Below are 12,797 nucleotides of genomic sequence, written 5' to 3' on the forward strand. Positions count from 1 at the left end.
ACCGTACCTGCCTACTTCCCTAGAGGTCTCCTATTCCATAACTGACCAGGCCCAGCCCTGGTGAGCTTCTGAGCTTCGGACAAGACATGGTAGCACTGCTGCTGTCATCCGCATCTCGATAAGCTTCATCGTGGTACGCTGGGTTAATGCCAAGGACGGCACGGTGGCGCAGTGGTTAGCATGGCTGCCTCACAGTAGTGGAGCCTTGAGTTCAGTTATTGGGGTGCTGGCAGTGTGGAAGTATGTATGTTCGCCCCCTGTTCACGTGGGTTTCCTCCAGGTGCTTCAGCTTTCTCCCGCACTCTAGAGACAAGCTGCTAGGTTAACTGGCTTCTGGGAAACCTGGCCCTGGTGTGAGTGTGTCTCTGTGTCTGTGTGTGCCCTGCAATGCACTGGCGTCCCACCCAGGGTGTATCCCGCCTTGTGCCTGTTGCTTGCTGGCGGGAAGCAGTTAGAAAATGGACGGAAGCATTTGCTGATGTCAACGACGGCATTACAAAAAACAGACCTGAAAGGATGAGTCAAAACCATAATGGCTGATATCATTAATTCCATACTGTCATGCGACGGCAACTCAGTGGCTCCAAGATATCCGGGGAGACTGACGTGCTGCCCGTCCTACACTGCCAAGTTTCAGCAGGCAACGGAAAAGCAAGTTGTTGCCCTCCAGTAGGAACACAGACAATCGACTATATTTAAGTCTGACGTCAGATGCCTTTTTTTACTCCCTTCCATCTTTTTCTTCTATGAAACTTGCTCCTTGTCTCATAGCTGCTTCTCATGTTTGCTCATGCGCACTGACATATGAAGCAGAGTGAAATAATTAGCCATGGCATCTCTCAAACTGGAATTTTTCCAATAAGTGTGACTGAAGGCTGGTCGGTGATCATCTTCTGTAGAGCCATTTACAGTATATGACATAAACACGTATACGTAACTACTCCGGGGAGCTCAGTAAACCCTTGTCAAAACCAGATGGGGTGCGGTCAGAATATTAGGTCAATCTTGAGGCAGATGGAGTTTTTCCATTGCACATGTTTTGTGCGTGTGTTATTGGCCCTAATGGCCATGTACTCTTGAGTGGCATGACCTGCCGTTACAGGAGAGAAGTGCAAGCGCCCTGATGTCCAATGAGGGAAAGCAGTGACCTCCTGTAGGCAGAGCAGAGAAACACGAACAAGAGGACACAAGAGGACACAAGAGGGAACTACGCGGAACTGCACTTGAAGCTGGGAACAGGAGGCGCTTCTGCTGTGCAAAGGGTTATGGGAGCCTGAAGGAGCCACCCAGAAGCTATCCTGGCTTCTTTCAAGACAGCGGCTGGCAGAGATCCTGCCTTGCGTCTGGCACAAGGGCGGGAAGGGCTGAAGGGCCTCCTCGCGCCAGTCAGCCCCGCTCGGCGTACTCACACGTCCCCGTGCACGAGGCCATAGACGCTGTGGATGTTCCAGTTGTAGGCCCCCAGGAGGATGATGACCAGCAGGGCGATGACGAGGGCGGGGAGCCCCCAGCTCAGCAGGAAGTACAGCAGGTAGCGGCGCTCCGTGTGCTCGTCGTTCATCACCAACACCTGCCAGAAATTCACCGCCTTGACAAACACAAAAAAAAACGCACTGGGTAATTAGCAGAAATCCCAAAATGCTTCAAGAAGGGTTTTGTTTTGCTCTTTATTGGTACAACTGTGATAATTACAGTATTGGAGCAGTGCAGATGTGACATATGCTGTGTATTTATTTCAAAGTGCCTTGAAACACAAAATCAAATCAGGTGTTTACATTTGTGGTTGATCACAGATGTTATCTCCCTTTATCGTGGGAAAAAAAAACATCTGTATTTGACACTTCCTCTAAGTGAAGAAGGCTGTGTTTCATGCATTCCACTTCTGTGCTCTTCTTTAATGTTTTCCTTAGGTATGACATGACTGTTTTCATAGTATCTGAAGCCATCTAAGTTTTAAATTAAAATTATTGTAAGTTTTATTGCCAGAAAACAGCTTAGTCTGCTGTTCTTCACAATTCAGGACACAAAACCTGCTGAATAAAATTTTGCATGCAGCACATCGTCTGTAATTAATCATATTTATACAATATATATATAGAAAACAAGTTATACAGAAGTTGTATCAGCTTTCTATACAGAGGTTATAAGCTGACCCCTATGACCAATAAATATTTTGCAAAATATTTTACGTTACACTATACCAAAATTGGTTAGCAGAGGTTTAGAATAATTAATTTGTCCAGTTTTCTTTAAGAAAAGTATTAGAACATTAGCCCTAAGGCATTAGAGACAATTAGTAAAAATTGACTAGCTGTAGAAATAAGATATTTTATTGAACTAATAAAATTCATCACTGTGATTTTAGTGTAGCATCATTAACAATCATTTCTTAAAGCAGCTGTAACAGTGCAGGGAGGTAACAGCCAATAGGATACATGTTCCAGCAGGTTTTCTTGTTCTGTTTCTTTGGAGGGAAACAGGAACTTCAGAAACAGTTCTAATGATACCCAAAGGCATGCAGGAGATTACTCAAGAGGTCTTAGTGTACTTTAACATCGCAAAGTAAAACAGTACAGAACAAAGAATCTGCACAACCATTCCTATAATGACCACACTAATCTAATGAAAAAACAATCAACTGGTAACTGACAGACACATTATTATTGTTTGACAAAATTATTAAGCATTTAATTTTAAGGGTCAGTCCAGGGAAAAATACATCTTGTACACATCATACGCAATGGAAACTAAAGCTGTAATATGCCCTATTTGGCTTCTTTATAAATCACAGCATGGGCAGGTCAAATATGGTTTAAGGAATTAAGTCCAGGAAACTTTAAGCTCACACTTGTTTTCTCAATCCAAATATCACACTTTTAATGGGAGTTTTAATGGCTTCGTCAGTCAAACCAGTGATGAAACCTGCTAATAAGCAGGCTGATTAGTTTTTAAACCTAATCTGTGGCAATGCTGCATAAGCCCATTGAGCCCAAAAGTGAATAAAAACCTGGTTTGTCTCCCCAAGACTACTATCACACATCTGGTGCACGTTTTTTTCCTGGATAAATACTTTCCAAAGTGAATCACAGTGTCTTTCTACCTGTCTGAATGGAAACATTACTCAATTGCTACCATGTGTGTTTCCAGGGTTATGGTTTATTAACAAAGAATAACTCTGTTTACACAGAGACACGATCAGGCGAACTGGCCCCAACTGGTTATTGGCTCCATGGCCCCAAAGCGAACGCAGAGCATTTAGTTTTAATAAATGTGTTATAAATTTATGACACCTTTTATTGAAGCTCAGTTCTACTTACACATGGTTTTCTTGATCAATCCTACCATTAAGGCATGAAACATGGATTTATTCTAATTGCTCTGTTTGGAGCTCTTTGACTCCAAGTGCACCTTTGTGCTACTACGAACTATTTGAAAAGCTAACCGCTCACACATTTGCTCACTATACAGTATACAATCACTTTTTACTGTCTGCATCTTTTCTTAAAGAGCTAAAAAAAAACAGAAAGTAATACAAACCTTTAAACTGAAACTTCAACATTTATTGGACATTTTGTTGCCATACCAGAAGACACATGTGAAAAAACGTATGGCCTCTTTTATCACACTACCGTCAGTCATAACCTTCCTGTGCTTCCGACGCGGACCGCTGGCTGTTGCTCTGGGGTCACATCAGAAAGAGGTCGTTCATTGCCCTCTGCTCGGCAGCGCGTTTCTTGAGCAGAAGCACAGACAGGGTCTCTGGATCTGTAAGACAGCAGGGGTCCGACCCGAGCTGCACGCTCCCCCACCCCCATCGTGTTGAGGAATGGGGGTCCGACCCGAGCTGCACGCTCCCCCACCCCCATCGTGTTGAGGAATGGGGGTCTGACCTGAGCTGCACGCTCCCCCACCCCCATCGTGTTGAGGAATGGGGGTCGGACCTGAGCTGCACGCTCCCCCACCCCCATCGTGTTGAGGAATGGGGGTCTGACCCGAGCTGCGCGCTCCCCCACCCCCATCGTGTTGAGGAATGGGGGTCTGACCCGAGCTGCGCGCTCCCCCACCCCCATCGTGTTGAGGAATGGGGGTCCAACCTGAGCTGCACGCTCCCCCACCCCCATCGTGTTGAAGAATGGGGGTCCAACCTGAGCTGCACGCTCCCCCACCCCCATCGTGTTGAGGAATAGGAGTAGCACACAGCTTTGTCACTGCCCTCAGGTCGCACACAGGTCTGATGTAATGGCAAATGTAAAGCCTTCAAAAGGCCAAAAAAAAGGTGAAAAAATACAGGGGCCTGGGGTCCCTGATCTTTCAACACCAAAAACAGCCTGCTCCACTCTCTTCATTTGTATTAAGGACTAAATATTTTTAGGAAGAAAATTCAGCACCCCTCTAGTCACAGAGGGCTACATAGGCCAAATGTCACCCCATTGTTAAACCTGTGTTATGTTCCAGAAGTCACTACACTTGTAGGAAAAAAACCACAAAACATTCATTTCTGATCCCTCCCTGTGAGACGTACTGTATATAATTACAATACCAAAGTATCAAGAAAGTGTTACAAATTTACCGTACACTTATAATCCTTTTGGATAAAATATTATGGGGCGATAGCAATCTTTACGACATGACAACGCTTATTTTTAATAAAAAATCCTACTGCCTGGGAATTAAAGATCAACAACAATACCTTTCAAACATTTCCTTTTATAAAAAGGAAAAGATAATGATCAATTGATATTAAAAAACAAGAAGGAACTGATATATACAGTATATCTCTCTCTCATTTTTTCAGTTATGTAATTTGTCTTGGCTATAAAGAAACCAAACTAAACTCAAAACAACAGGACTGCGACGATTCTCACATTGCTGCCATCACCTTGTTCAATCCACCTAGATCTCACAAAGTCTTGACCTGACTTTGAACCATCCCTACACTACACACACACATTGCACTGTAGAGTTCTGAGGCACTTTGTGTTTGTGTTTCTTCATTGCTTCCTGCATTGAATAAAGGGTTACAGTGCAGTTACACAATGTAGCCTGCTTTCTGTGATTTATACTCTTGTCCTTCTGTGCACAATGCATTATTTTGTTTCTGTAGTCACTTTGAGTAAAGGGGTCAACGAGCCAATTAATTGTTAGTTTTAAACCAGAAATTAATATCAACATTGTTATGAAAAGGTAAAACACACCTGATGTACTGTATGGGAGAGAAGCAGCACTCCTCCTTCCAGACAATCTTTCAACAGTCCATGATTAGACAGGTGGAAACAATTATATCTTATCCTTTTCATATTATTAATTATTGAATATCAGCTTTCTCCCTCTGCAAAAATGTTTTAGGGTTCCCAAATAGAAATCAAATAGACACAAATATTAATTTGGTTGTTAATTTGTAAATGCCAGGGTAAATGAAATTGGGTCAATATAAACTGTTTATGCCGTAACAGTGCATGGGCAATATGTCGTGACTTTTTTTGTAATGAGTTATGCATGTGCAACAGATGTGATATATAATGTTTTGCGATTCACTCAAAAGTGCAGAAGAAACACGTGTCCATAAAAATGTTCCCCTAGGAAACAATAAAGTTTATCTTTATCCTGTAATGCACACTACCAAGCTTCACATTTTAACCAGACTGCTTTTGTTTCAGCTCCACACAGTGTGAGGCTGAAGCACACGTAGGAGGTGGGAGCTTGCAGTATTATGATAATTCAGGCCTCAGCGACTTGTGTGGCCCTGCTGCTTCTGGACGTGACTGTTAGAAACTAGAAGGTAGGTAAGGAAAGGCAGTTACACACAGTGGACCTTCCTTCATCTAGTGTTTGGTTACTTTACTCTAAGCCACTTGAAAAGCTACACATACTGTGGATAAAACCCTCTACCTGAAGATAAATGAGTTCCCAGATAACATTCTTACATCTAATGTATGATGTTATTGGATTTAAATAAGTTAATTGTTCCAGTGTTTAGTGTTTCTGTTTTTTTTTATACCTTGCCTATGTTATTTCCCTTCTTGTCAAACAGTGAGCTCCTCCTTCTGAATGAGTCTATAATCTGTTCTTTAAGAGGTTTTAGTTCTGAAACGTGACAATCAAGCCGCACTTTCTGTACTCCTCAGATTTGATTTCTTATCTAGTGCATCTCTAATTCCTTTTAAAGCCCTTACAAGTGGTGGTCCCCATGGTAAAGTGAATTATGAATCAAAATGTGATTGACCAACTGCTTGAAACCGTACCTTGTAGTGATTGCATCGCTGAGATTTATGAACGCAGTTAAAATTAATCAATTAGGTAATTGGTGTAAACGATATTGTTTCAGGGGATCACAGACACTTACTTGAATGAGCATCCAGCTGAACTGGCTGAGGTGGAAATAGTGGGTGAACAAGCCAAGAGCAGAACAGCTTTCTTCTGACAGCTGGCGTCCTCTGTAAGCTGAGACCAGGAAAGCGATCTGAAAAACACGGAGATAGAGACGTCAATCAAGAAAGAACTAGACACTGGTGAGATGCTTATTTATTCACCTCAGGAAAGACTTAAAGAAATATATGATATAGCTTTGAGGGAAGGCACTGGAAGATAAATTCTACTTTTTAAATCCCAAATTCAGAATGTGGAACATAATAATCTTGATGTTAAACCAGCTGAAAGAGGTTGAATTGTCATGTGAAACGTTCCAACCAACCAAATGAACAATCGATAAACCTACCAATCAATCAGTTAATCAATGAACCAACCAATCACACCAATAAAAAGCATATGTCTCTGATGGAAGCCCTTCAGCCAGTTGCTGTTTTAAAAGCTACATTCACGGTCATGTGTGAAGACTGACCTAATTGGATGTATGTAAACTGTTTGTTAAATATTGATTTTCAGGATATGCCAGAGATGTACAAGGAGAAACAAAGACAAAACAAAATTAAGACTATATCAAGGCTATTTCATTATACATGTCCTCATCTATTGGACCCCATGTCGGTTGAATGAAACTACACTATTTTAAACTGTCACAAAGTGTAAAATTCTGTCCAACTCTGTGCTGGACAGACGAGGACACAACAGAAGATGAAAAGGGAAGCAGCATATTCCTGAAAACACAGGACAGGTAAGTACTGCCTGGACTGGAGCTCTCAGAACCAACAAATTAACCAGCCCCTGGGAAAAAGGTACAGATACAGTACATGCATCAGATACACGCAAATGTGAAACAAGTGGGAACAGAGGTCTTTTTAATTGCACGACTGCATTGGGCCAGACAGACACGAGTCCTCTTGAACAACAAAAGAAATGGGAGTGCGGCTATCCAGAGCAGCCTGATTGAGAGAGAAAGCAGTGTCTCTTGAGAGCAACTGTTTTGCCTTTCAAATGAGCAGTGGGCGTCTCTCAGTGAGCCTCAGGTCAGAGCCCAAAGACTACACTGCCTCCTAGACATCAGCAAGCGCATTATATGAAGAGCGAGTGATGTCGCCTCAGGGCTAGCAGACCATTTTGAAAATCAGCAGGTCGCTATTTGGCCATGTCTTTTAAAAAAGGAGACGAAAAATAAGGTGACCTTTACAAACAAACTCTGGTGCAGCTATGCAGCCTGCATGTCTGTTTAGCTTTTGATGTCTTTCAGTAAAAGCAGTTTCAGTTTGCCAAAATTTCTTTTCATTTGAATTCATTTAGGAAAATCGAATGCTAGCGTACAATTTCATTTCTTTCTTAAATAAAGACACAAATAGCTATAGGGTGCAATGTGGGGAATGGGTAAAGATAGAGTGAAGGCATCAGTACGAGTGGCTGGTACAGTCTGTCCACCTTTTTGTTCCCTGTGAAACTATCTATACCCCGGGACTGGAGGCGAAGCCTAGAACACCACCCTATTTCAGCATGACATCAGAAGATCAAGCCATCATGACACTGAACTCGCACTGTGCAACAGAATCGCCGGCAGTGGTGGCTGAATAATAATTAGAGGATGTTAGAAATGAGCAAATGATACTTTAAAATCATCTTTACTATTCACCCTGGCATGTCCTGCTGTTTTATATAGCCTGTTGTATTATACAGTACTGTTTACGTTTAGCATATTATATATACAGTGGTGTGAAAAAGTGTTTGCCCCCTTCCTGATTTCTTATTTTTTTGCATGTTTGTCACACTGAAATGTTTCAGATCATCAAACAAATTGAAATATTAGACAAAGGTAACAAGTAAACACAAAATGCAGTTTTTAAATGAAGGTTTTTATTATTAAGGGAAAAAAAATCCAAACCTACATGGCCCTGTGTGAAAAAGTGATTGCCCCCCCTGTTAAAATATAAATCAACTGTGGTTTATCACATCTTTGGAAAGCTGAGTTCAATTTCTCTAGCCACACCCAGGCCTGATTACTGCCACACCTGTTCTCAATCAAGAAATCACTTAAATAGGACCTGCCTGACAAAGTGAAGTAGACCAAAAGATCCTCAAAAGCTAAACATCATGCTGCGATCCAAACAAATTCAGGAACAAATGAGAAACAGAGTAATTGAGATTTATCAGTCTGGAAAAGGTTATAATGCCATTTCTAAAGCTTTGGGACTCCAGCGAACCACAGTGAGAGCCATTATCCACACAAATGGCGAAAACATAGAACAGTGGTGAACCTTCCCAGGAGTGGCCGGCCGACCAAAATTACCCCAAGAGCGCAGCGATGACTCATCCAAGAGGTCAGAAAAAAACCCACAACAACATCCAAAGAACTGCAGGCTTCACTTGCCTCAGTTAAGGTCAGTTTTCATGACTCCACCATAAGAAAGAGACTGGGCAAAAATGGCCTGCATGGCAGAGTTCCAAGACGAAAACCACTGCTGAGCAAAAAGAACATAAAGGCTCGTCTCAGTTTTGCCAGAAAACATCTTGATGATCCCCAAGACTTTTGGGAAAATACTCTGTGGACTGACGAGACAAAAGTTGAACTTTTTGGAAGGTGTGTGTCCCATTACATCTGACGTAAAAGTAACAAAGCATTTCAGAACAGGAACATCATACCAACAGTAAAATATGGTGGTGGTAGTGTGATGGTCTGGGGCTATTTTGTTGCTTCAGGACCTGGAAGACTTGCTGTGGTAAATGGAACCATGAATTCTGTTGTCTACCAAAAAATCCTGAAGGAGAATGTCCGGCCATCTGTTCGTGACCTCAAGCTGAAGCGCACTTGGGTTCTGCAGCAGGACAATGATCCAAAACACACCAGCAAGCCCACCTCTGAATGGCTTAAGAAAAACAAAATGAAGACTTTGGAGTGGCCTAGTCAAAGTCCTGACCTGAATCCGATTGAGATGTTGTGGCATGACCTTAAAAAAGCGATTAAGGCTCGAAAACCCTCCAATGTGGCTGAATTACAACAATTCTGCAAAGATGAGTGGGCCAAAATTCCTCCACAGTGCTGTAAAAGACTCATTGCCAGTTATCGCAAACGCTTGATTGCAGTTGTTGCTGCTAAGGGTGGCCCAACCAGTTATTAGGTTTAGGGGGCAATCACTTTTTCACACAGGGCCATGTAGGTTTGGATTTTTTTTTCCCCTTAATAATAAAAACCTTCATTTAAAAACTGCATTTTGTGTTTACTTGTGTTATCTTTGTCTAATATTTCAATTTGTTTGATCTGAAACATTTCAGTGTGACAAACATGCAAAAAAATCAGAAATCAGGAAGGGGGAAAATACTTTTTCACACCACCGTATATATTTAACACATTCAAAACTGGCACAACTGGGCCCAGTAAGTTTAAAGGTTAAACCATAGAGTTAGTTACAAATGTAGCTGACTGTGTTGCTAGTGAAGACAGGGTGCTGCATCAAGGATACTCAAATTTTAGCACAGAAGGAGGTTTTGTAAACATTTTGATAAACATTATAAGAGCACAGCATTGTAAAAAAGACAACTCAGAGCAACAAATGGGTAAACTACTATTGAGTAGTTCCAACATTCGCAGCCTAGCTGTGTGAACAAGACAAAGACATTCAGAAGCCTACTATGCATTTCCACACTTCACGTCTAAGGTCTGTACTACGTTTAGGCTGAAGACGTCTTTTCTTTGTGGTCCACGTAGTTCTTATCATTTAGGGCATGAAGGACACAGTCTGATGCTGAGAGACATGCAGGGCTGCAGTGACAGATATTAATGATACCGTCTCCAAAACAGACTTGTTTACAGTCACAGGGAGGATAACAAAAAGACTCCTCTTAACAGATGACTGAAGGCCATGATACACAAGCACTCCTTACCAAGAAAATACACCTTTTCGTATTGCATTCTACAGCAGAGCTCTGCAAACATCAGGAGATTTTTCTCAAATCTATCTGCTTCATATTTTTTTTTTGGTTACCGTTTTCACACAACAATATACAGCTGCTTTTGTTGCAGAATGTCTAGTCATGTTGCAGTGATGGTAAGGTGACGGTCTGCATGGGAATTTTCCATTTTGGCCTATGAATCCAATGGGAGCCCCAGTCTTTTCTTGCACTGCTGACTTGGAGCCCTGTGCAAGGTAAGGAGCAGTAGAAACAGCTAACACTAACAATGGCTTCAGTGCACTGCACCATGTCTACCCACTTCAAACCACAGCTGAATAGTGTCAGACCTTAATTTACAAGTGAAAAGAGGAAGCTAAGTACACAGTCAGGATCTGTATCCTTTTACACTCTGATTTCAAGAAACCATGGAATGGCTATTTCTGTAAAAATCAAAATAGTCTTTTAAAATTCCTCTGCATTTCTAAGTCAGAATTCAAGGCGCTTGTTTGATTAGTTTGTTTTCTATATACAGGAACAGTGTAATAACACTTACAACAGACATGATTGTTGAGATTGGTGTTAAACCAGGATTTTTTTTTATTAAAGACTGTGGTAGATGAAATATATAGAGAAAACTAATTTCTCAGACAATACTCATTTTAAATTGCACTATACAGACACAGATATATTTGTCCATTTGCAGTAGGCAAGAATGTGGAGCAGTGATTAGGGAATTATTAGTATTAGTAACTATTCCTTACTATAGTTCAGGTGGGTAGCTGCAAAGGAACAAGTAATAGGTTTATTCCGTGCTGGAAAGAGAAGAAAGAAAACACAACGTTTTGGCCGTTTTCTTTCTTCTCTTTTCAGCATGGAATAAACCTATTACTTGTTCCTAATCCTGTCTGCGTGGAGATTGCATGTTCTCCACACGTTCACACGAGTTTCTCTGTTTCACATGGGGTTCTCTGGCTTCCTCCCACAGTGCAAAGACAGGCTGGTATGTTCATCGTCTTCTGGGAAAACTGGCCCTTGCGTGAGTGTGTGTCTGTGTGTCTGCCCTGCAATGGACTGGAGTCCCACTCAGGGTGCAGCCTGGTTAATGTCCATTGCTTGCTGGGACAGGCTCAAGACCACCGTGACCCAGAATGGGATAAAGTGGTTAGAAAAGGGATAAGAACATAAGAAAGGCTACAAATGAAAGGAAACCATTTGGACCATCTAGCCAGTTTGGTAGTTTGTAGTGAATTAATCCGAGGATCTTGTCAGGTCTTTTCCTGAAAGAAACTAAACTAAACATCGGCTTCAGCAGCACAGCTCTGTAGTGTATTCCATACTCTTACAACCCTTCGGGGGAAGAAGTGTTTTGTTTGGTTGTTCCCACATTCTTTTTACAGCTTGTAGAGGGAAGAAATGGCACATGTTAAGTCAGAAATATAATTGCAAGCCTCATAATAAAAGCTTCCTGTCTGCAGATGGCGACTTTGTTTAGTTTTTGCAAAGATAACACGTGTGTGCAATAAGGGAAAAAACAACAACAAAGTAAACACTTGAAATATTATTAAAAGGTGCTGATACGGCTTAAGCAAAGCGTGAATCAAAAATTAATATCAAAGGCGCTGTGAACCTTGTGCATGCTGCCTGCAGTGGTTTTTACTATCACCTAGTGAACTTGGGTGACAGGCTATCCTGCTGAGCTATACAAACACAAGCCCTGGAATATCGAAGTCCTGACCTAAATTTAACTGCTTCCCAGTCCATTTTAGTAACAATGTCACCTTGAATCAGTGCCAGCAGAACTATTGATCTGTTTTGCAAAAGAGAGGCCTGAGGTAAATGTCAGCTCAGACACTGACCTGACAGAAAATTACAAAAATTGAGTGAATACCCATGTCTGTTTCATTTGGTAAGGTACCATACTGTATTTTCAGTTCCCTGCTGAAAAAGCACCAGGATGATTCTGATTATGACCAGTGAAGCTATTTTCAATTTCATTAACTTTAAAGAAATAACACGGAACACGCTCATAAGAGGTCACCATCAGAGCGAAACTGCCCTGGAGTTTTTGCAGCAAGGAACTGAGTATAAAAACTGACAGATATATCCAAATAAGTCCTGCTTAAGATTTACAATAGTATTAACACTCCCAATGACATTTCTGCTTATTTTATGCTCCGATGACATTCTCACAGGGTAGTTTCAAAAAGGGTAAATGAAAAGACTCAATGTTCTATGTAATTTTATGATCAAGTCATCCTAAGACGCTGGCCTACCACACCTGTATTTCAAAGCTCATGTTCTTGAGACACTCGGGCTCTGCTGAATCTTTCAAATCTCATTTTGGGGAAAAAAACATTACTCTTATTTATCCCTCTCTTCTAATTAGTTTGGCTCTCTACCTACTAGAGCAGGTTTTAATTCAATCTGTTGCTTGTTTCTATTGCATGTATTTTTAGTTCTGATGCTGAGCCTTTTAAGATGCAATACAGAAGCTCCTTCCTGTTAATTTAGCTTCAGTAATCCACCTG

General features: G+C 41.5%; 1 protein-coding gene across 1 annotated transcript in view; it reads right to left on the reverse strand.

The window, feature by feature from the left end:
• adgrv1 (adhesion G protein-coupled receptor V1) overlaps positions 1 to 12,797 on the reverse strand; it is a 186,981-nt gene that overhangs the window by 39,598 nt on the left and 134,586 nt on the right. Inside the window, exons 84-85 of the mRNA XM_088912067.1 lie at positions 6,344 to 6,460; positions 1,410 to 1,588 (exon numbers count right to left, since the gene is read on the reverse strand). Of these exons, the coding sequence (XP_088768193.1) occupies positions 1,410 to 1,588; positions 6,344 to 6,460 (296 nt within the window). The remainder of the gene's footprint in view (positions 1 to 1,409; positions 1,589 to 6,343; positions 6,461 to 12,797) is intronic.

Source organism: Atractosteus spatula, chromosome 3, assembly GCF_055471065.1.
Source record: "Atractosteus spatula isolate fAtrSpa1 chromosome 3, fAtrSpa1.hap1, whole genome shotgun sequence".
NCBI lineage: Eukaryota > Metazoa > Chordata > Actinopteri > Semionotiformes > Lepisosteidae > Atractosteus > Atractosteus spatula.